The sequence below is a fragment of the Pristiophorus japonicus genome, chromosome 9, assembly GCF_044704955.1.
Source record: "Pristiophorus japonicus isolate sPriJap1 chromosome 9, sPriJap1.hap1, whole genome shotgun sequence".
Taxonomy (NCBI): domain Eukaryota; kingdom Metazoa; phylum Chordata; class Chondrichthyes; family Pristiophoridae; genus Pristiophorus; species Pristiophorus japonicus.
This window is the reverse complement of record NC_091985.1, coordinates 220,006,752-220,031,671: the sequence shown is the minus strand read 5'-3', so window position 1 is coordinate 220,031,671 and position 24,920 is coordinate 220,006,752. Positions and strand designations below refer to the sequence as shown.

The 24,920-nt window shown below is 47.1% G+C and overlaps 3 protein-coding genes and 1 non-coding gene across 10 annotated transcripts in view; 1 reads left to right on the top strand and 3 right to left on the bottom strand.

Annotated features, from left to right (window-relative positions):
* Positions 1-24,920, bottom strand: part of LOC139273731 (zinc finger protein 664-like) — a 316,000-nt gene that overhangs the window by 129,617 nt on the left and 161,463 nt on the right. The window lies entirely within an intron of this gene.
* LOC139273724 (zinc finger protein 3-like) overlaps positions 1-24,920 on the bottom strand; it is a 106,471-nt gene that overhangs the window by 31,562 nt on the left and 49,989 nt on the right. For 3 of the 7 annotated variants that reach the window (XR_011595324.1, XR_011595325.1, XM_070890768.1), the window contains exons 3-4: positions 24,504-24,589; positions 1,090-1,180 (exon numbers count right to left, since the gene is read on the bottom strand). The gene's annotated coding sequence lies outside the window, so the exon portion shown is untranslated. Of the gene's footprint in view, positions 1-1,089; positions 1,181-1,960; positions 2,047-24,503; positions 24,590-24,920 lie in introns of those variants that run through there. The other 4 variants (XM_070890769.1, XM_070890771.1, XM_070890770.1 and 1 more) reach the window with 4 other exon arrangements.
* LOC139274149 (histone H1-like) lies at positions 4,006-4,656 on the top strand. Its single transcript, XM_070891190.1, has one exon. It carries the CDS (start codon positions 4,006-4,008, stop codon positions 4,654-4,656), a length of 651 nt encoding a protein of 216 aa, XP_070747291.1.
* On the bottom strand, positions 11,148-11,344 carry LOC139274310 (U2 spliceosomal RNA). The gene has a single exon (XR_011595445.1). It is a non-coding gene; the product is annotated as a U2 spliceosomal RNA (small nuclear RNA).

Below are 24,920 nucleotides of genomic sequence, written 5' to 3'. Positions count from 1 at the left end.
ATCAGAGAGCTGGTGGGCAAGAAACATTGAGCTCCTGTTTACTGCCCGATGCTATTTCCAAAACAACGGGGAAGAACAGTCCTTGGATCTGGGAACTTGAGGAGGCCTTTCAGCACATGGAACTTGGAGGCAAATCATCCCTTCGAGCCTGTTACATAAGGAACAGGAGGAGGCCATTCAGTCCCTCGAGTCTGTTACAGTGGAATTGAAGGAGGCCTTTCAGCCCCTCCTGCATGTTATATAGGAACTGGAGGAGGACATTCAGCCTCTCAAGCATGTTAAATTAGGATCATAAGCAGGCCATTCAGCCCTTTGGCCCTGTGACATGGGAGCAGGAGAAAGCCAGTCAACCCTTCGAGAATATTATATAGGAACAGGAGGAGGCCATTCAGCTCCTCGAGCCTATTACATTTGGAACTGGAGAGGGCCATTCAGCTCCTTGAGCTTATTACATTTGGAACTGGAGAGGGTCATTCAGCTCCTTGAGCCTATTACATTTGGAACTGGAGAAGGCCATTCAGCTCCTCGAGCCTATTACATTAAGAACTGGAGAGGGCCATTCAGCAATTGGAGTTAGAAAGCAATAGGATGACACAATTCTGCCCCTCAGGTCTGTTACATTAGGAATAGGACAAGGACATTCATCCCCACGGGACTGTTTCATGGGAACGGGAGGAGGACATTCAGATCCGCGAGCTTGTTATATCGGAACTGGAGGAGGCCATTCAGTCCCTGGAGTCTGTTACACTGGAATAGAAGTGGCTATTCAGCCCCTGGAACCTGTTACATAAGAACTAAAGGAGGCCATTCATCCCATTCTAGCCTGATACATAGGCACAGGGGGAAGTCATTCTGCCCCTAGAGCTTGTTACATATGAACAGGAGGAGGCCATTAAGCCCCTCATGTTTATTACATTAGGAACAGGAGAAGGCCACTCAGTATCTCCAGTCTGTTAAATTGGAACAGGAGGTGGCCATCAGCCCCCTCAGGCCTGTTACACAGGAATAGGAGGAAGCCATTCAGCACCACAAACATGTTTAATTCGGATAACCTGTCTGCGTACCCGCACACTGTGATAGGTACCGTACCTACTGTGTGTGAGAAGGAGCTGGTTACACTGTTCCTTATGTCTCAGGTGGAGGAAACTTCACATTTGTTCCGGTTCCTTCAATTCCTTGCCTGTAGGAGAAGGTATCTCTGATCATTCAAGAATAGGAGAGGTAGAAAAAAGACGAAAGTGATGAATGTAATCGTTCAATTAATATTCATTATGAACATTCACAAAGGGAAGCCAGCGATACAAACAGTGTCAGTGTCTGACTCCACTGCAGTACTGCAGCACTCGGCTTCTGCACACCAAGTGTGTTGGGCAGATTTACAGCAATTTACTGACATCCAGACACAACCCAACCCCTGCCCTGCTTCAGGAATGGGACTACCCGATGGAGCACGGACTTTTACACAGCTCAGATTGCTACTCCCCTTTCCCAGGGCACTAACCGTTCAACCAGAAACAAAGAGCCGCTGTTTAAAACGTGTCTTTCACATTTCTCACCCGGTGCCTGCAATAGATGCTCCTTGTATAAATCCTCAGTGTCCGGCTCTGCTTCCACTGCTCACTGTCCAATGACAACAAACACAGTGAGACTGGAACGAAAGCAGGAACGTTCACTACTGGCTTGCAGGAAGAAAGCAGCAATGATTGTAAACAGCAAATCCTTCCCATTCTGTCTCCTTTACCCGGGACACACGCTGTCCACACACAGCCCGAGAATGGCCTCTCCCTTCCCCCACTCACTCCACGCACTGAGACCAGTTCTTGCTCCACTCCACCTGTTACACACAGACCCCGACTCCCCCTGAACTTCCCCCGGACTCAGTGCCGATCTCTGAGCCCATCTGCGGACACGCTCCCAAAGCGATGTGCTGCTGTAAGGAGGCTACTGCTCGCTGCCTTACCCCGGGGCTGTGGTGTCTCAATTCCCGGTTGTTTAAACCATCTTCTTCCGCTCACTGAGTGAATAGCGCTCACAGGCAGGGCTGGGGGAGGGGAGAGCGCATGCGCTCTTCTGCTCACTGGAAATCGACACGGGGGCGGGGCTTATCCCCGCATGCGCAGCTCGCTGTAATAATTCAGCCTTTAAAAATCAAAGTGCACTTTTCCCGATTTACTTTTATCAGAATCTGAGCAAAGGAACTGGGCCTGGGGGGCAAGGGCAGAAAATGTTTAAAGATGGGGGCCTTGCCCCTTTGAGATGCTCAATTTGGGATCATTCCGTGCAGTGTGTTTTTCACTTCGTGAGCCCGTCTTCACAAAGCAATCCTGCAGAAACATCGGAGGGACGGGGGAGTAGGACTGTTTGTTGGGACTGTGCAGGAGTTAATATCTGACAGAAACTGTCCCAGATTAATTTAATCAGAGTGAGACATTCGGTCACTGAGTGTAATACCGAACGGCCCTGAGCTGCAAGATTACAGAGAGTACAACAGGCAAGCGAGGGTTAAATATGGGACCTTGTTTCTCTCACTCTCTGACACTGTCCCGCAGTGTGGGATTAATAATGTGTCTGTCTGTGGTACAATATCAGTGAGAGAGGGGACTGCATCTTATGTCTCTCCAATGGGATCTTTCAGGATAAAACCGGGCCTCACAGGTCAGTCTGGAACTGATACTGTGCATGTTTCTGTGTCTCACCGCCCTGCCTCCCCTGTCTCTCTCTCTCTCAGCCCACTCTCTCTCTGCCGCTATCCCCCTTTCTCTTGAACTGTCTGTGAAGGCGGGATTCTGTTATTTAGCGCGATGTGGAAACACTGTTGGAATTACAACACTGAGAATGTTTCTGTTTCTCTCTCTGGTGCAATACATGACGGTGTGGCACTGTGACTGAGTGTAATATGGAGACACTGATATACAATGTAAGACTGATACTGTGCCTGTCTCTCTCTCTTTTCCGCTGATGCTGTACATGAATATGTGATAGTATCATAGAGCGTAATAAGCAGACACAGTTAGGGAGTTTAAGACTGGTACTGTGTCTCTGTCGCTCTCTCTGATAGCCATCTCTGGGTGTTGAGTATGAGATGGATAGGACACCAGTTACAGTTAAATGTCCCTCCGTTTAGGAGGAGAGAGAGACACAAAGAGGCTGGTGCGACGGTGAACACATAATTTATATTTTCACGTTAAGCAAACATATTTCTGCGTGCGAACAATATAACAACTTAACAGCAGATATGGGTTAAGCCAGCCTCTGCTGTGATTGGCTCCTGCCCCTGAATCTGGAACAGGCACTGTGAGGGGCGCCGGTCTCAGAGTGTTTAACACTTACTGAGCTGGGAAACTACAACTAACCCCGAGAATCTGCAGCACAGGCCGAGCGGAGAGGAAACCCTGTGCTGGGAGCTGTAAATCTGGGACAGTTTGTGCTGTGAATGTGCAGATTGTGAACATTGTGTGAGCGAGAGTGTGTTAAAGGGGCGGGCCGGTGAGACGAATATCACTGTGTTTGTGTGTCCGTCTCATTGCCGGATTCCAGAGTCCCTCTTGTGTAAAATTCAAAGATTTCCCTGTCACAGGATCGCCCTGCTGCCCTGCTCAGGTCTAAAGTGGGAATTAAACGTCAAGTTTGAAGTGATTTCAAATTTCAGTCGAAAAACAGAGAAAATATCCGCGCTCGCGTGAGAGAGCGCGATCAGTGCAGCAATGAAACGGGTTTAAATCCAAATTGCTGCCTTCAGTTCGGATGAAATTTTCTCGACAACAAACATCCCGGTGTTCGGGACAGAAAGAGGCCAGTCTGGGAATCTGGAGGGCCCGGGTTGAATTGGAATCGGACAGTTAATGAGGAGAGAGAAACACAGAGAGGCTGGAGGGGCGGGGAGCTGACAGCAGGAAGTCTCCGCCCCGTCCGCTCGCTGCCTTTAAGTTGCTCTGTGCCGCCGCCTCCCGTTTCATTTCTGACCGAGCTCTGACTGTCAGAGAGATTTTCTACAGAGCCGCCGACATGACTGACACTGCAGCCGCCGAAACCGCTCCTCCTGCCGCCGCCGCTCAAACCAAGGCTCCCAGTAAGAAGAAGAAGGCGGCTCCCCGCTCCAAGCCAGCCGGTCCCACGATGGGCGAACAGATCCTCAAGGTTGTGGCCGATGGCAGCGATCGCAAGGGGATGTCCCTGGCCGCGATAAAGAAGGCTCTGGCGGCCAAAGGCGTGGATGTGGAGAAGCGCGGGTCCCAGATCAGGTTCAGTATCAAGAGGAATGTGACAAATGGCTTCCTGGTGCAGACCAAGGGCACGGGCGCCTCGGGCTCCTTCAAAGTCGCTAAGAAGGAAAACCAGGGGAAAGTGGGAAGGAAGGTGAAGAAACCAGCAGCCAAGAAATCTCCAGCCAAGAAACCAGCAGCCAAGAAATCTCTGACCAAGAAACCAGCAGCCAAGAAATCTCCAGCCAAGAAATCTCCAACCAAGAAACCAGCAGCCAAGAAGGCGCCAACAGTAAAAAAGACAGCGAAAACAGCGGCTGGGAAGAAGGCGGCGGCGAAGCCCAAGAGCCCCGAGAAGGCCTCAGGCGCAAAGGTAAAGGCGGCCAAAAAGGTGAAAAAACTGAGGGCCATAGCCAAATCAGCAAAATCCAAGAAAGCAGCGCCCAAAAAGTAAATAAAAGTGCAACTTGTAAAGATCTGAACCCAAAGGCTCTTCTCAGAGCCACCCACGCCTCTCAGAAAAGAGCTGATCCCCGAATCAAATGATCCCTGTCCCGGGTCCGGGCTCAGATTTCAGACAGAAATCATTGAACATGAAGCCAGGATCCCTGGTGACTCGCTGACATTGGCTGCACTCACCCATCCCCCAGTATCTGCAATAAAACACACAGAGAATGGGATGTCCGGCCCGGGCCTCACTAACTGGGAATGTGTTCGGCTCCAGTCTCAGTTCCCGGTCATTGTCATTTCACAGATTCTGTGAGACGGTGATACTGGCGGAGATACCTCGCCTCACAACTCAAACCCCAAGCACCACATTCTCCAAATCAGCTGGAATAAGGTGTTTGTAAACTGCTAAACCCGTCTGTGAGAGGAAGTGTGGGGAGATGGAACAAGGTCTGAGATTGACAGGGAAGGGGCTGTATATCGGCGGGAATATTCGCGATTGTTAATAGAAACATAGAAAATAGGTGCAGGAGTAGGCCATTCGGCCCTTCTAGCCTGCACCGCCATTCAATGAGTTCATGGCTGAACATGCAACTTCAGTACCCCATTCCTGCTTTCTCACCATACCCCTTGATTCCCCTAGTAGCAAGGACTTCATCTAACTCCTTTTTGAATATATTCAGTGAACTGGCCTCAACAACTTTCTGTGGTAGAGAATTCCACAGGTTCACCACTCTCTGGGTGAAGAAATTCCTCCTCATCTCGGTCCTAAATGGCTTACCCCTTATCCTTAGACTGTGTCCCCTGGTTCTGGACTTCCCCAACATTGGGAACATTCTTCCTGCATCTAACCTGTCTAACCCTATCAGAATTTTAAACGTTTCTATGAGGTCCCCTCTCATTCTTCTGAACTCCAGTGAATACAAGCCCAGTTGATCCAGTCTTTCTTGATAGGTCAGTCCCGCCATCCCGGGAATCAGTCTGGTGAACCTTCGCTGCACTCCCTCAATAGCAAGAATGTCCTTCCTCAGGTTAGGAGACCAAAACTGTACACAATACTCCAGGTGTGGCCTCACCAAGGCCCTGTACAACTGTAGCAACACCTCCCTGCCCCTGTACTCAAATCCCCTCGCTATGAAGGCCAACATGCCATTTGCTTTCTTAACCGCCTGCTGTACCTGCATGCCAACCTTCAATGACTGATGTACCATGACACCCAGGTCTCTTTGCACCTCCCCTTTTCCTAATCTGTCACCATTCAGATAATAGTCTGTTTCTCTGTTTTTACCACCAAAGTGGATAACCTCACATTTATCCACATGATACTTCATCTGCGATGCATTTGCCCACTCACCTAACCTATCCAAGTCGCTCTGCAGCCTCATAGCATCCTCCTCGCAGCTCACACTGCCACCCAACTTAGTGTCATCCACAAATTTGGAGATACTACATTTAATCCCGTCGTCTAAATCATTAATGTACAGTGTAAACAGCTGGGGCCCGAGCACAGAACCTTGCGGTACCTCACTAGTCACTGCCTGCCATTCTGAAAAGTCCCCATTTACATTGTAACGGGACTTTATTTAAAAGCTTCTGGTTCATGGAAGCCTTGAAGATGAATTCCGAGTCTTTAAGGGTTTGTGCAGAGCGCTGTGTCTCGGTTCTATTGTGGGAAAACAGTTTGAAATTGGCGGCTGCAGAAAGCTGGAGGCGGAGCTGGAAGACCAGAGGCCGCTCTCTGCTCTGTCTGTCAATCTTGACTCTGTCTCCTCCCCTTCCCGCCTCTCTCACTCTGCACTTTCTCAGTCAGGTCGGCTCCGGCTCTATAAAAAGGAGCCGGGAGGAGCTCCTTCTCATTCAGCGGCTGTTTCAGTGAGTAAACGTCATCATGTCTGGTCGAGGTAAAGGAGGCAAAGGACTGGGTAAAGGCGGAGCCAAGCGGCACCGTAAAGTGCTCCGTGATAACATCCAGGGCATCACCAAACCAGCTATCCGCCGCCTGGCTCGCCGTGGTGGTGTCAAGCGGATCTCAGGCTTGATCTACGAGGAGACCCGCGGGGTGCTTAAGGTTTTCCTGGAGAATGTGATCAGGGATGCAGTCACCTACACTGAGCACGCCAAGCGCAAGACGGTCACTGCCATGGATGTGGTGTACGCTCTGAAGCGGCAGGGCCGCACTCTCTATGGATTCGGCGGCTGAATAACTTGACCCTTCCCCCCGAAACACAACACAAAGGCTCTTCTAAGAGCCACCCACCGCCTCACAGAGAGAGCAGCGACCTGGGGATGGGGCAGTTTGGTTGGGAAATGATTTCGGCTGTTTAATTAATGGAAATAAATATTTGGATTTATATAGCGCCTTTCACGACCACCGAACGCCTCAAGACCAATCAAGTACTTTTGGAGTGTAGTCGCTGTAGGAATATGGGAATTATTAAATATTTTACAACTATTGTAAATTGAGAGATCAGAAACTTCGGCTGACAGTCACAATTACCGGGTGGGATACACAGTCCCCTTTACCCAGACATTACAGTCTCCCCTCACAGATAATTCCTGTCATGTGAGGTTTCTGTGAGAATCGGTTAAACGGGACGGCACTGGCGGGATCGATGCGGGACTTTATGTTTACAGGAAGCAGTGACCGGGGATTTATTCCCGCCCGGTACAGACCGATCAGGGAATGGAACAGAATTTAAACCGGAATGTTACAGAGAAATGGACTTGGTGACTTATAATGGGGCACAATCGCCGTTATAAAGAGCTGGATTCTTAAACTGCTGGCGCGAAATTAGAGTTTATTTAATCTCTGTTGGTTGATACTGTGAAATTGGCGGGCTTTTTGAAATTGACCAACTGTCAGTTTCAGTTCAGCCAATCAAGGCCCAGAAATCCCCGCCCTTCATTTTCACTCTTGGTGCTTAGTTCAAACTTGATTGGCGTCGGGCTGCACCCAATCACAGCCCCGGGGCGGACCCTCACACACTTTAAAAGGAGGCCCCAGAGGAGGCTCGCATTAATAATCCTTGTGTCCCAGATTCGTTCAGAAAATGGCCAGGACCAAGCAGACAGCGCGCAAATCTACCGGAGGGAAAGCTCCTCGCAAACAGCTGGCGACCAAAGCGGCCCGGAAGAGCGCTCCGGCCACAGGCGGAGTGAAGAAGCCTCATCGCTACAGACCCGGCACCGTGGCTCTGAGGGAGATCCGCCGCTACCAGAAATCCACCGAGCTGCTGATCCGCAAACTGCCCTTCCAGCGCCTGGTGCGGGAGATCGCTCAGGACTTCAAGACCGACCTGCGCTTCCAGAGCTCCGCCGTCATGGCCCTGCAGGAGGCCAGCGAGGCTTACCTGGTGGGGCTGTTTGAGGACACCAACCTGTGCGCCATTCACGCCAAGCGAGTCACCATCATGCCCAAAGACATCCAGCTTGCCCGCCGCATTCGCGGGGAGCGGGCCTAGACTCCCCCTGCCTCGGCTCCAAGATTCACCACCAAGTGCAACAACGGCTCTTTTCAGAGCCACCAAATCAACAAAGGAAAGAGCTGCCATCACCTGTAACCAGAGCTTCGTGTTGTTCATTAACCCATTGTAGGGACGGGGCAGAGGGTGTGGGACTGATTACTGATCGTGTGTTCATATACCAACTCCGTTCACATGGGAGTTATTGACGATTAACTAATGAGCCCTTTAATATTTTCAGAAACTGACATCGGCTTTGCGTCGCTCTGACCTCGAGTTCCCCGGGGCAGAACACAGATTTCCCCATTCGGTGTTGCCGGAGAATGGGGACAGGCAGATCTGGGAAGCACTGCAATTGACCCGGGTTCTGTGTGTACATCGCTCGCTGCTCCAGTGCGGTCTAAACTGACTGGCTTAGCAGAGAAATACACAGCCCGGGAACGGCCGGAGCTCCCGAGAACACAAGCAGCATTCAAACTATCTCAAACCAGACCAAAATTAAACTAGACCCTTTTATTACTACATTAATTCATCACCGCCGACTCTAGTTTTCAGACAGATTAAAGAACATTTAAGGAACCTGTGGCGGTATTTATACAATTGTTGAGTGACAACTGTAGTTCAATTATTCGCTGTTAACTGGAAGAGTGTATCTGTGAGCAGAGAACCGTAATGCAGTGATTGGGAACTGAGAACTCCCCCATTCGGATATGGGGTAAGCCATTTAGGACTGAGATGAGGAGAAACTTATTCACTCAGTTGTTAACCTGTGGAATTCCCTACCGCAGAGTTGTTGATGCCAGTTCGTTAGATATATTCAAGAGGGAGTTAGATGCGGCCCTTATAACTAAAGAGATCAAGGGGTATGGAGAGAAAGCAGGAAAGGGGTACTGAGGTGAAAGATCAGCCATGATCTTATTGAATGGTGGTGCAGGCTCGAAGGACCGAATGGCCTACTCCTGCACCTATTTTCTATGTTTACAGGTCTAAAACAGGCCAATCTATCGGTACATGACTCTATTAAGACAGTAAGCAGCCCTTTCACAGATCCTGTGGGTGGCTCTGAAAAGAGCCTTTGGGTTATTAGATTAAATCTTGTCCGCTTTACTTGGTCTTGGACGAAGTGGTGGTTTTCTTGGGCAGCAGCACAGCCTGGATATTCGGCAGCACTCCACCCTGAGCGATGGTCACCTTTCCCAGCAGCTTGTTGAGCTCCTCGTCGTTGCGGATGGCCAACTGCAGGTGTCTGGGGATGATGCGGGTCTTTTTGTTGTCGCGGGCCGCATTGCCGGCCAGCTCCAGGATTTCAGCGGTCAGATACTCGAGCACAGCAGCCATATAGACCGGGGCTCCGGCACCCACACGCTCAGCGTAGTTCCCCTTTCGCAGGAGCCTGTGAACACGGCCCACAGGGAACTGCAGTCCGGCTCGGGAGGAGCGAGACTTGGCCTTGGCCCGAGCTTTACCGCTGGTTTTTCCTCTTCCAGACATTTCCACAATTCACAAGCTCAGAGAAAGAATGAGAAACTCCTCCCACATCTGCCCTTCTTATACATTCTGGAGGGATACAGGGAGCGACCTTGTGATTGGTCACTCTGTGGTGAATGTCATTGGTCGTTTCCCATGACCAATCACAGCCTGTTTAGTCCACCAATGAAAGTAGGGCGAAAATGATTGGTTCTCAAAGTCAGAACCTAACGATTTTTTAAATTCAAAAATCCCGCCAATAATTGTTAAAATTGTGAATTATGTTAGTAACTTCACCATTAGCCAAATACTTCAAAACACTTTTTGTTTCCTTTTGTCTGATTCCATGTTTCCTTTGCAAATTCCAGCCTGTTACAATCAGCATTAAATTCGGCTTCAGGTTCAAACTGTCTGTAACGGGCGGGACTCAGTCCCCACTGATTGTGTAACGGGACACATTCCAGCTCCATCGTTGTAAAAGTGAACTTTTTTTCATAGGAGCTGCTGTGGGAGTGAGACCAGAACTGAGAGACCTTCTGTAAAAATAGAAGAGGGACAGGGTGTTCAAACTGCCCCTGTTCTAGTCTCTAAGAACTCCCATTCTGGGTTGTTACACTGCGGGGAGTCTCGGGTTAATAAACGGACTGAGCCGCAACGGAATAAAAACAAAACGTGAAAAGGGCTTGAGTGAGAACGTGTGACTGAAATCGGAGTTTCCCCGCCCTCCCAAAATAAATTCGTCGGCAGGCGCTGTGAATGAACGGGTCTGGAAGCAAAGGGAAAGCGACCAGGGACCGTGTTTGTAGTTTACTCACTGCGGGAAATTACAGCGACGCCAAGGTCGAACCCGTCAGTGAAGCTGCTTATAAGAATTCAAAACTAAATCTACAGCTGGAATTGTAAAGGGTCTCAAACACAATTGTTCGGGAAATAATTACAGTAAATTCAGTCTAAAGGGTGATGTGTTTGTGCAGCTCTTTCAATGATGTTGTGGGTGGCTCTTAAAAGAGCCGTTGTGTTTGGGATTTGTTCCGTCAGGACAGCGTGGAGTTTTACTTGGAGCTGGTGTACTTGGTCACCGCCTTTGTCCCTTCCGACACAGCGTGCTTGGCCAGCTCCCCGGGTAGCAGCAGGCGCACGGCGGTCTGGATCTCCCGGGAACTGATGGTGCGACGCTTGTTGTAATGGGCCAGGCGGGAAGCCTCACCCGCAATGTGCTCGGAAATATCGTTCACAAACGAGTTCATGATGCCCATGGCCTTGGAGGAGATGCCGGTGTCGGGGTGAACTTGCTTCATCACTTTGTAGATGTAAATGGAGTAACTCTCCTTCCTCGACTTTCTGCGCTTCTTGCCACCCTTCGGTGGTGTTTTCTTGATTACTTTCTTGGCACCCTTTTTCGAAGCTGGTTTCTTTTTTTTTGAATCGTAGCCAATCTTTCCAATTCTTTGTCAGATCACAAACGCCAGAGGTCACCTTCCACACATCAAGGATCACCCTGCGCTAATGCTCTTAGCCAAAAGGCCGAGAGCCCAAGCACCGTTCCTGGAAGTACTGCAATACCAGGTTCGTGCCATGGAGGTGGATGGGTCAGCAACCCCACACACCTCCGTGGAGGTGGATGGGTCAAGCCACCCCACCCACCTCCTATTTCCAAAAAGCATAGGAAAACTACCTTCCTGATCCAGGGAGAACCACTTTGGGGTCATGGTTACTCCCCTGTCAGGTCAGTTATGCATGATCTTAGCCAAAAGGCCAAGAAGCGATTTCTTTTCCTCAGGCATCGTCTTGTTCAGTCAGGTACAGATATAAAGGAAATTCTGCTCCGGGCTCGCCTTATATAGGCAGCCCCACACTCCGCCCACAGCCCTATGCTAATGAGGGATGGGTGAAGGCAATGACTGTAATTGGTTCATTGGCCACGTTGTCAATTTCCATTGTTCTGCATCTCTCTGATTGGTCTCTTTAAACATCCAATCAGATTTATTGCTCGCCAAAATCTCAAATTCTTGAATTAGGTCATCAATGACATCCCCTCCCGATTTATAATCTGTTCTTTATGTTTCATTCTGCTCTCAGGCAAAAATGGTTAATGATGGCCGGACTTATGAGGAAGGTTCACTCACGTATTTTCCTGTATATATTCAATAATCTGAACAGCTATGTTTGTCGATCTACATTTCTACATGTTCGAGTCATTAACCGGTTTGTAACCGAGATTGCCTGAGGGTCACTTCTGATCAGGACATGGGAGTCCTTCTGTGAAGGCAAGAGCCCCTCACTGTCCTTCCGCCCTGATGCTAGCTTCCACCCATCGTTTAATTCAACACCTTTCTTATCTGTCACTGCTGTAACATGGATGTAACAGCATGGATTTATGAAGGGGAAGTCATGTTTGACAAATTTGCTGGAATTCTTTGAGGATGTAATGAACAGGGTGGATAAAGAGGAACCAGTGGATGTGGTGTATTTGGAATTCCAGAAGGCATTTAACAAGGTGCCACCTAAAAGGTTACTGCACAAGACAAAAGTTCACAGGGTTGGGGGTAATATATTAGCATGGATAGGGGATTGGTTAACGAACAGAAACCAGAGAGTCGGGATAAATGGTTCATTCTCGGGTTGGCAATCAGTAACCAGTGGGGTGCCGCAGGGATCAGTGCTGGGACCCCAACTCTTTACTGTTATTTATGTATACTTGTATTTACTCTGTACACCCACCAAAGGGCTCATCCCCTGGAGTCCCAAGGGAGCACAGATATTTAAGGAGGCTTCACAGGTTGGAGAGGCACTCTGGAGACTTGCAACAAAAGACTACGGTCACACTTTACTTTGAGTTCACAGTGTTCAATCTGACTCGTTCTCCATCTACTACAACTGGCAATGAGATACAGATAGCGAACCCAAAGATGCAGAGCACAGTGTGCATCCTGGAGAAATTCTCGGAGGGAGATGATTGGGGAAACTTTTGCGGAGTGACTCGACCAATACTTTGTGGCCAATGAGTTAGATGGGGAAGAAAGCATTGCCAAATGAAGGGCGATCCTCCTCACTGTCTGTGGGGCACCAACGTATGTCCTCATGAAGAAACTGCTCACTCCAGCAAAACCCACAGAGAAATCATACCATGATTTGTGCACACTTGTCTGAGAGCATTTGAACCCGAAGGAAAGCATTCTGATGGTGAGGTACCGGTTCTGCACCTACAAAATGTCTGACGGCCAGTAAGTGTCGAGTTATGTCACCAAGCTAAGATGCCTTACAGGACATTGCGAATTTGAAGAACATTTGGAGCACATGCTCAGACACTTTTTCGTACTTGGCATTGGCCACGAAACCATACTTCGCAAACTTTTGACTGTAGAGACTCCAACCTTGAGTAAGGCCATAGCAATAGCCCAGGCATTCATTGCCACCAGTGACAATATAAAGCAAATCTCTCAGCACACAAGTGCTGCTACAAGTACTGTGAACAAAGTGATGTTGTTTTTGAATCGTAATGCAAAGGGCTGATCACATATACCTGCAAATACACGTCTGCAGATGTCTCAGAGTCCACCATCAAGGGTGATGAATGCAAGGCCATTAACACCTTGTTGACGCTGCGGGGGTGATCATTGTTTCCATTCATGCCGATTCAAAGAGTACATTTGCAAGGGCTGTGGAACAATGGGACACCTCCAACGACTGTGCAGGCGAGCTGCAAAGAATATTAAACCTAAAACCACCATGTTGCAGAAGAGGACAGATCCACAGAGGATCACGACGAACCAGAGCCTCAGATCGAGGAGAAAGAGGTACATGGAGTGCAGACATTCACCACAAATTGTCCCCCGATAATGCTAAATGTTGAACTAAATGGACACCCGGTGTTAATGGAGCTGGACACAGGTGCAAGCCAGTCCATCATGGGCAAAAATACTTTTGAAATGTTGTGGTGCAACAAGACCTCAAGGCCAGTCTTAACTCCAGTTCGTAAGAAACTAAGAACTTACACGAAAGAACCGATTCCTGTAATCGGCAGTGCTACCATAAAGGTCTCCTACGATGGAGCGATGCACAAGCTACCACTCTGGGTGGTACCGAGCGATGGTCCCACGCTGCTCAGCAGGAGCTGGCTGGGAAAGATACACTGGAACGGGGACGACGTCTGAGCGCTATCGCCCGCTGACGACACTTCGTGTGCTCTGGTCTTAAACAAATTTCCTTTGCTGTTCGAATCAGGCATCGGGAAATTCCAAGGAGCAAAAGTGCAGATCCATCTAATTCCGGGGGCATGATCCATCCATCACAAGACGATAGCAGTACCGTACATGATGAGAGTAAGGGTAGAAATCAAGCTAGATCGGCTGCAAGGAGAGGGCATCATTTCACCGATCGAGTTTAATGAATGGGCCAGTCCTATCGTCCCAGTCCTCAAGGGAGATGGCACAGTCAAAATCTGAGGCGACTACAAAGTAACTATCAATCGTTTCTCCCTGCAGGACCAATACCCACTACCAAAGACCGATGACCTCTTTGCAACGCTGGCGGGAGGAAAGACGTTCACAAAGCTGGATCTGACTTCAGCCTACATGACGCAGGAACTGGAGGAATCATCAAACGCCCTCACCTGCATCAACACACACACACAAAGGTCTTTTTGTTTATAACAGATGCCCGTTTGGAATCCGATCGGCGGCGGCGATATTCCAGGGAAACATGGAAAGTTTACTGAAGTCGGTCCCACACACCGTGGTCTTCCAGGACGACATCTTGGTCACAGGGTGGAACACAGTCGAGCATCTGCAGAACCTAGAGGAGGTTCTCAGTTGACTCAACCGCGTGGGGCTCAGGTTAACACGCTCGAAGTGCGTTTTCCTGGCACCTGAAGTGGAGTTCCTGGGCAGGAGAATTGCGGCCGATGGCATCAGGCCCACCAAACACGCGAAGACGGAGGCAATCGAGAATGCACCGAGGCCACAGAACGTGATGGAGCTGTGGTCGTTTCTGGGACTCCTGAACTACTTTTGTAACTTCTTACCGGGTCTCAGCACTGTTAGAACCACTGCATGTCTTACTATGAAAAGGGGACGAATGGGTTTGGGGTAAAAGCTAAGAAAATGCCTTTGTAAAAGCGAGAAAATTGTTATGCTCAAACAAATTGCTTGTGGTGTATGATCCATGTAAGCCTTTGGTACTAGCATGTGATGCGTCGTCATATGGTGTCGGGTGTATATTACAACAAGCTAATGATTTCGGGAAACTGCAACTGGTTGCTTATGCATCCAGGAGTCTGTCTAAGGCTGAGAGAGCCGACAGCATGATTGAGAAAGAAGCGTTAGGGTGTGTCAATGGGGCAAAGAAAATGCATCAATATCTGTTTGGGCTAAAATTCGAATTGGAAACTGACCATAAGCCACTTATATCCTTATTCTCCGAGAGTAAAGGGATAAATACTGACACATCGGCCCGCATCCAGAGATGGGCGCTCACGTTGTCCGCATACAACTAAGCCATCCGCCACAGGCCAGACACAAAAAACTGCGCCGATGGTTTCAGTAGGCTGCCATTGCCCACCACGGGGGTGGAAATGGCACAGCCCACAGATCTAGCCATGGTTATGAAAGCATTTGAGAGTGAGCAATCACCCGTCACTGCCCAGCAGATCAAAACCTGGACAAGCAAGGACCCCTTATTATCTCTAATCAAAAGCTGTGTGCTTCACGGGAGCTGGTCCAGTGTCCCAGTGGAAATGCAGGAAGAGATAAAGCCATTCCAGCAGTGCAACGATGAAATGTTTATACAGGCAGACTGCCTTCTGTGGGACAATTGAGTAGTGGTCCCCAAGAAGGACAGAGACACCTTCATCAATGACCTCCATAGTACCCACCCTGGCATCGTAATGATAGCCAGATCCGATGTGTGGTGGCCCGGTATTGATGCGGACTTAGAGTCCTGTATTCACAGATGTAATACATGCTCGCAGTTAAGCAATGCACCCAGAGAGGCGCTGCTAAGATAATGGTCTTGGCCCTCCAAACCGTGGTGTCGGGTACACATCGACTATGCAGGCCCGTTCTTGGGTAAAATGTTCCTTGTGGTTGTAGACGTGTATTCCAAGTGGATTGAATGTGAGATAATGTTGGCTAGCACGTCCGCTGCCACTACTGAAAGCCTGCGGGCCATGTTTGCCACACACGGCCTACCCGATGTCCTGGTCCTTATGAAAGGGAAATCATGCTTGACAAATCTTCTAGAATTTTTTGAGGATGTAACTGGTAGAGTTGACAAGGGAGAACCAGTGGATGTGGTGTATTTGGACTTTCAAAAGGCTTTTGACAAGGTCCCACACAAAACATTGGTGTGTAAAATTAAAGCACATGGTATTGGGGGTAATGTACTGATGTGGATAGAGAAATGGTTGACAGACAGGAAGCAGAATGTCAGGATAAACTGGTCCTTTTCAGAATGGGAGGCAGTGAATAGTGGGGTGCCGCAAGGTTCAGTGCTGGGACCCCAGCTCTTTACAATATACATTAATGATTTAGATGAAGGAATGGAGTGTAATATCTCCAAGTTTGCAGATGACACTAAGCTAGGTGGCGGTGTGAGCTGTGAGGAGGACGCTAAGAGGCTGCAGGGTGTCTTGGACAGGTTAGGTGAGTGGACAAACGCATGGCAGATGTAGTATAATGTGGATAAATGTGATGTTATCCACTTTGGTGGCAAAAACACGATGGCAGAATATTATCTGAATGGCAGCAGATTAGGAAAAGGGGAGGTGCAATGAGACGTGGGTGTCATAGTACATCAGTCATTGAAAGTTGGCATGCAGGTACAGCAGGCGGTGAAGAAGGCAAATGGTATGTTGGCCTTCATAGCTAAGGGATTTGAGTACAGGAGCAGGGAGGTCTTACTGCAGTTGTACAGGGCCTTAGTGAGGCCTCACCTGGAATATTGTGTACAGTTTTGGTCTCCTAATCTGAGGAAGGACGTTCTTGCGACTGAGGGAGTGCAACGAAGGTTCACCAGACTGATTCCCGGGATGGCAGGACTGACATATGAGGAAAGAGTGGATCGATTGGGTCTGTATTCACTGGAGTTTAGAAGGATGAGAGGGGATCTCATAGAAACATATAAAATTCTGACGGGATTGGACAGGTTAGAAGCTGGAAGAATGTTCCTGATTGTTGGGGAAGTCCAGAACCAGGGGACATAGTCTAAGGATAAGGGGTAAGCCATTTAGGACTGAGATGAGGAGAAACTTCTTCACTCAGAGAGTTGTTAACCTGTGGAATTCCCTGCCGCAGAGAGTTGTTGATGCCAGTTCATTGGATATATTTAAGAGGGAGTTAGATATGGCCTTTACGGCTAAAAGGGATTAAGGGGTATGGAGAGAAAGCAGGAAAGGGGTACTGAGGGAATGATCAGCCATGATCTTACTGAATGATGGTGCAGGCTCGAAGGGCCGAATGGCCTACTCCTGCACCTATTTTCTATGTTTCTATGTGAATGTGAGGTTTAATCAATACCTGTCAGTCTCTGGTATGTGACTGTGTATTTTTTCTGTAACTGTCAGTTTATGACGTGTAAGTGTGTATTTTATTCTATACGTTTCAATCTCTGGGATGCGAATGTGGGGTTTATTTTGTACCTACCAGTTTCTGGTATGCGACTGTGTATTTTATTCTGTATCTTTCAGTTTCTGGTATATGAGTGTGTATTTTATTACCTGCCCATCTCTGGTATGAGAGTGTGGGTTTAATCTAAACCTGTCAGTTTCTGGTATGTGAGTGTGTGTTTTAATTTGGACCGGTCAGTTTCTGGAATATGATTGTGGGTAACTTGTACCTGTCAGTTTCTGGTATGAGTGTGGGGGTAATCTCATGTATCAGTTTGTGGTATGTGAGTGTGGAAATTATCCTGTACCTGTCCGTTTCTGGTATGCAAGTGTGGGTTTTAATCTGCACCTGTCAGTTTATGGTTAAAAAACATGTGGCTTTAATCTGAACCTGTCAGTTTCTGGTATGTGAGGGTGGGGTTTCCGCTGTACCTATCAATTTCTGGTCTATTATTGTGGGCTTTAATCTGTACCTATTAGTGTCTGGTATGTGAGTGTGGGTGATATTCTGTACCTTTCAGTCTCTGATATGTGAGCGTGGGGAGTAATCTGTACCTGTCAGTTTCTGGTATTTGAGTATTGGTTTTATCCCATAGCTGTTAGTTTCTGGTATATGTGTGGGATTTAATCTGCACCTGTCAGTTTCTGGTAAAAAGTGTGGGTTTTAATCTATACCTATCAGTTTCTGGTGTGCAAGTGTGGGTTTTATTCTGTATATTTCAGTATCTGGTATATGAATGTGGTCTGTTTCAATAGTGAAACAGCATTTGATCCTCCCGCTCCGTGTGGCCTGAAGATTCACAATGTAACTCAGCCACTCCGGATCACTGTTGGACTGACAGCTTCTGCTGCCTGTGCGAATAGGATTGAGGCCAGTTCTGTGTCTCTGCGCTCTGTGAGAGATAATGTACTTACTGTATGCGAGAAGGAGCTGCCTGCACTTTTCATTGTGTTCCGGATGGAAAAAATATCACCTTTATACTGCATCAATGAAGTATTTTGCTTTGAGAATAATAATACCAGAAAAATATTAGTTATGATATGGACAACTGATGGGGAGAATAGTAAATAAAGTAGAAACATAGAAACATAGAAACATAGAAAATAGGTGCAGGAGTAGGCCATTCGGCCCTTCGAGTCTGCACCACCATTCAATAAGATCATGGCTGATCATTCCCTCAGTACCCTTTTCCTGCTTTCTCTCCGTACCCTTTAATCTCTTTAGCCGTAAAGGCCATATCTAACTCCCTCTTGAATATATCCAATGAACTGGCATCAACAACTCTCTGCGGCAGGGAATTCCACAGGTTAACAATTTTCTGAGTGAAGAAGTTTCTCCTCATCTCAGTCCTAAATGGCCTACCCCTTATCCTAAGACTATGTCCCCTGGTTCTGGACCTCCCCAACATCAGAAACATTCTTCCCGCACTAACCTGTCCAGTCCCGTCAGAATCTTATAAGTTTCTATGACATCCCCTCTCATCCTTCTAAACTCCAGTGAATAAAGGCCCAGTTGATCCAGTCTCTTCTCATTTGTCAGTCCAGCCATCCCTGGAATCAGTCTGGTGAACCTTTGCTGCACTCCCTCAATAGCAAGAACGTCCTTCCTCAGATTAGGAGACCAAAACTGAACACAATATTCCAGGTGAGGCCTCACCTAAGCCCTGTACAACTGCAGTAAGACCTCCCTGTTCCTATACGCAAATCCACTAGCTATGAAAGCCAACATACTATTTGCCTTCTTCACCGTCTGCTGTACCTGCATGCCAACTTTCAATGACTGATGAACCATGACACCCAGGTCTTGCTGCATTTCCCCTTTTCCTAATCTGCCGCCATTCAGATAATATTCTGCCTTCGTGTTTTTGCCCCCAAAATGGATAACCTCACATTTATCCACATTATACTGCATCTGCCCACTCACCTAACCTGTCCAAGTCACCCTGCAGCCTCTTAGCGTCCTCCTCACAGCTCACACCGCCACCCAGTTTAGTGTCATCTGCAAACTTGGAGATATTACACTCAATTCCTTCATCTGAATCGATAATGTATATTGTAAAGAGCAGAGGACCCAGCACTGAGTCCTGCGGCACTCCACTAGTCACTGCCTGCCATTCTGAAAAGGACCAGTTTATTCCGACTCTCTGCTTCCTGTCTACAAACCAGTTCTCTATCCACATCAGTACATTACCCCCAATACCATGTGCTTTGATTTTGAACACCAATCTCTTGTGCGGGACCTTGTCAAAAGCCTTTTGAAAGTCCAAATACACCACATCCACTGGTTCTCCCTTGTCCACTCTGCTAGTTACATCCTCAAAAAATTCCAGAAGATTCGTCAAGCATGATTGCCCTTTCATAAATCCATGCTGACTTGGACCGATCCTGTCCCTGCTTTCCAAATGCGCTGCTATTTCATCCTTAATAATTGATTCCAACATTTTCACCACTACTGATGTCAGGCTAACTGGTCTATAATTACCCGCTTTCTCTCTCTCTCCTTTTTTTCAAAAGTGGTGTTACATTAGCTACCCTCCAGTCCATAGGAACTGATCCAGAGTCGATAGACTGTTGGAAAATGATCACCAATGCAGCTACTATTTCTAGGGCCACTTCCTGAAGTAATCTGGGATGCAGACTATCAGGCCCCGGAGACTTATCGGCCTTCAATCCCATCAATTTCCCGAATACACTTTCCCCCTAATAAGGATATCCTTCAGTAGTAATGAATGTTTATGTTTATAATAAAGTAAAGTATCTGAAGAGAGGAAACCGTGATACAAACAGGGTCCTTGTCTGAGCTCACTGCAGTACAGCGGCACTCAGATTTTCCACACCAGGTGTGTATGACGGTTCTACAGAAAGTTATCAGCATCCAGACACAATACAAATCCGGCACTGGTCCATGAATGGGATCACCTGATTGATACAGTCGCGGTGTATATCTTCCACTCCCATAGGACTACCTGTAAAATTCTGAATCGCTTTCTGGATTATAACCACAGGTACCTGGGCTGTACAACAATTGTTCTCAGTCTATTGGAACCGAGTTAAGTGCCTGTGCAGGCAACAGAATGTCACAGAGCCCAGATCCTGATGTATCTGAGGGAGCGACAATGTATCTCTCGATCACCTTCTACATGGTTCTGGAGAACTCAACGCACTGAAACAAAATTACCAAATTTGAAATGTCTACTTTCTGTCCTGCTGCCTGCAATAGATGCACTTTGTGACACTCCTCACATCCTCACTGTCAGGCTGTGTTTCCATGTTCATGTCCAAGAACAGCAGACACAGTGAGATTGGGACTGAATCAGGAACATTCACTACTGATTTGGTGAAAGAAAGCAGCAATGATTTGAAAGAGTGCGGTGATTAACTTTCTCTGTTACCTTACACTGTACACATGCTCTCCCTTCCCCCACTCACTCCATGTTCCCAAACTACTTCCTGCTCCACTCTGCCTCTTACAAACAGCCCCCGATAACCCGACACAAAGCCCATTTACAGACACATTCCCAATGCGATGTACTGCTGTAAGGAGGCTGCTGTTTGCTCCCTTACTTGGGCCCGGGATATCTCCGCTCCCTGATGTGTTCAACGATCATCAGCCCAGCACAGAGGAAATGGCTGCTGCTGACAAAGCTGGGGGTGGGGAGCTCGCATGGGCCCTTCCCATCGGTTTAAATACTGGGCGGGGAGAGGGGGGAGGGGTGGCGGGGGCAGGCAAGTATTTCAATGCTGGAGCGTGAAGCCTGGAGGTGGATCTGGAAGCTCAGAAGCCACGGTCTCTGCTCAACCTGTCACCCTGTATTGTTCAGACTATGGGATGCGAGTGTGTGTTTTACACTGTATAGTTCAGACTATGGGATGTGAGTGTGTGTTTTACACTGTATTGTTCAGACTATGGGATGTGAGTGTGGGATTTACACTGTATAGTTCAGACTATGGGATGTGAGTGTGGGTTTTACACTGTATAGTTCAGACTATGGGATGTGAGTGTGTGTTTTACACTGTATTGTTGACTATGGGATGTGAGTGTGTGTTTTACACTGTATAGTTCAGAGTATGGGATGTGAGTGTGTGTTTTACACTGTATAGTTCAGACTATGGGATGTGAGTGTGGGTTTTACACTGTATTGTTCAGACTTTGGGATGTGAGTGTGTGTTAATTTTTATATGAATGGAAAAGCAGAATGTTTAAAAGAGAGACTAGTAAATGTAGTTATTCAGCGGGATAAGAGTGTCATTGTACACGGATCACATATAGTTAACTTGCAGCTACTGCAAGCAATTAGGAAGGTAAAGTATATGTTGGCCTTTATTACAAGGGGTTTGGAGTATAAGAGTAAAGAAGTGTGGCTGCAATTATGTAGGGCTTTGGTGAGACCACACCTGGATTACTGGGCACAGTTTTGGTCTCATTGCCCAAGGAAGGATATTAGAGGGGGGTGCAACATTGAATCCTGGGATAGGGAGATTGAGTGAAATGCACCTATACACTCTGGAGTTTAGAAGAATGAGAGCTGAACTCATTGAAACCTAAAAAAAAATCTTAGAAGGCTTAGCAGGGTAGATGCTGTGAGGATGTTTCCCTTTGCTGGATAGTCTGGATCTAGGGATCATAGTCTCAGGATAAGGGATCAGACACTTCGGACTGAGATGAGGAGAAATGTATTCACTTAGAGGGATGTGAATCTTTGGAATTCTATACACATAGGTCTGAGACACTCAGTCAATGAGTATATTCAAGACAGAGAACAAAGGGAATCAAGGGAAATGGGTATCAGGCAGGAGTTCAGGGTGAAGTTCAGCCATGAATGTAATGAATTGTGGAGCAGGCTCAAGGGGCCTTACCGCCTGCTTCTATTTCTTATTCTCTTACAGCTGTCAGTATCTGATACGTGAGTGTTGTTCTTTCTTCAGTTTTTGGTGGGCGAAAGTGGGTTTTATTATACACTATGTCAGCTTCTAGAATGTGACTGCGAGTTCCACTCTGTTTTTGCCTGTCTCCGGGATGTGAGTGTGGATTTTACTCTGTATCTGTCTGTCCCTGGTATGTCAATGTGGGTATTACCCTGTACCTGTCAGTTTCTCGTATGTGATTGGGGATTTATTCTGAACGTGTCAGTTTCTGTTATGAGAGTTTTATTCTGTACCTGTCATTTTCTAAATTTGTAACATGGGTTTTCCTCTGTATCTGCCAGTTTCTGGGATGTGAGTGTGCGTTTTACTCTGTATCTGTCAGACTCTGGTATGTGAGTGGGGTTTTATTCTGTACCTGTCATTTTCTGGTATGTTAATGTGGGCTTTAATCAGTACCAACCAGTTTCTGATATGCGAGAGTGGATTTTAGCCTGTATCTGTCAGTTTATGATATGAGAGAGTGAGTATCTCTATTTGTCTTTTATGTAAGTGTCAGTTTTACTCTGTATAGCTTAGTCTCTGGTATGGGAGTGTGGATTTTGCTCTATAGCTGTCTGTCGGTGTGATGCAAGTGTGGATTTTACTCTGTATCTGTTAGTTTCTGATGTGAGAGTGTGAGTTTTACTCTGTATCTGTCAGTTTCTGGTATGCAAGTGTGGTTTTCCTCTATCATTCAGGCTCTGGGATGAAAGTGTGAGTTTTACTCTGTATGTTAATATCTGCGACGCGAGTCTGGGTTGTACTCTGTAACTTTCATTTTCTCAAATCTGAGTTGGGTTTTATTTTGTACCTGTCAGTTTCTAGTATATGAATAGGGGTTTTAATCTATACCTGTCAATTTCTGCTGTGATAGATACAGCACAAATGCAGCACTATCAGTTTCTGATGTGTGAGTCTGTTTTAATCAGTACCTGTTAGGCTGTGGGATGTGAGCATTCGTTTGACTCTGCATCGGTCAGTGTCTTTTATGTGGCTGTTGATTTTACTCTGTAGCTGTCACTCTCTGGGATGTGAACGTGGGTTTGACTCTGTAGCTGTCATTTTCTCATGTGTGAGTGTGTTATAGACTGTATGTGTCACTCTCTGTGGTGTCAGTGTGGGCTTTACTCTGTATCTGTCAGTTTTTGGAAAGTGAGTTTGGTTTTAATCTTTACCTGTCAGTTTCTGGTATTTGTCTGTTGTTGTTACTCTCCAATTGTTAGTTTCCAGTATGTGATTGTGTATTTTAATCAGTACCTGCCAGTTTCTTGTACAGGAGTGTGGATATTAGTCATATCTTCCAGTCTCTGGTATGTGAGTGTGTGTTTTACTTTATAGCTGTCTGACTCTGGAATGCAAGTGTGTATTTTATTCTGTATCTATTGGTTTACAGAATGTGTTAACAAAAACTGAGAGGTACAGAATAAAAGTTATGTGAATATCCATTTTACTCTGTACCAGTCACTTTCTAATATGCGAGTGTGGATTTTAACCTATATCTGCCAGTCAGTCAGTCTGTTACCATATGTGATTGTGATTCAATCTCAATCTGTCATTCACTGTGCCCGAGAGTATGTATCATTCTGTCTCTCTCAGTCCTGGCACTGCGTGTGGGTGTGGGGCCCATTCTGTGTCTCTCAGTCCATGGCACTGTTTGTGGGTGTGGGGTCCATTCTGTGTCTCTCAGTCCCTGGCACTGTTTGTGGGTGTGGGGTCCATTCTGTGTCTCTCAGTCCCTGGCACTGTTTGTGGGTGTGGGGTCCATTCTGTGTCTCTCAGTCCCTGGCACTGTTTGTAGGTGTGGGGTCCATTCTGTGTCTCTCAGTCCCTGGCACTGTGTGTAGGTGTGGGGTCCATTCTGTGTCTCTCAGTCTCTAACACTGTTGGTGGGTGTGTGGTTCATTCTGTAGCTGTCAGTTTTTGCTACTGTTTGAGAGTGAGAGATTCACTCTGCCTCTGTTAGAATGGTGATGTGTGAGAGTGCAAGATTCATTATGTAATTGACAGTCTCTTGTACGTGCTATTCTTGCTCTGTGTGACTGTTGGATTCGGTTCCTTCTTTAGGCCTATGCTAGTTTGCGATTATCTGTGATTGTCTCAGGAGGAGGTTTGGTTCAGTCCATTACCTCCGTTTCTCTGCTCTTGTATGTTAGTTGCTGGGTTTGAGAGTCAGTGTACAGACACCAGTGTGGATTGACACCGTGTCAGTCAGTCCTTGTGTGTGAGTAAGGGGGTGAAAATGGATCTGTCTCTCAGAGCGATATGTTTGGACTTATTGTACTGTTCCAAGTGACTGTAGGATTCATAATGTACCTTTGGGATTTGGATCACTGTGGGACTGACAGCTTCTGCTGCCTGTGACAATATGATTGAGGTCAGTTCTGTATCTCTGCACGCTGTGAGTGATAATGTACTTACTGTGTGAGAAGGAGCTGCCTGCACTGTTCCTTGTGTTCCAGGTGGAGGAAAGATCACATTTATCCTGGGGGTGAAGTATTTTGCTCCTAGAATAATATGAGAAAAATATTAGGTACAAGTCATGGACAGGTGCCCGTAGACTATAACAATAAAGTTATAATTAATGTGTATTTTTATAATAAAGTAAAGTATCTGGAGAAAGGAATGCGCGATACAAACAGTGACATTGTCTGACCTCACTGCAATACAGCGGCATTCAGATTCTCTCATCATCATCATTATAGGCGGTCCCTCGAACCAGGATGAATTGCTTCCACGTGAGTTCACAGATGTTTCAATGAAGGACCTGATATTCCAATCCTGACTCCAATTGAAAGGGTGGAAGATGCCTGTGCGTGGATTTTTTTAACGTGTGGT

Excerpts from the sequence above, each read along its gene's own strand:
- LOC139274149 (XM_070891190.1), top strand. The coding sequence starts at position 4,006 with ATGACTGACACTGCAGCCGCCGAAACCGCTCCTCCTGCCGCCGCCGCT.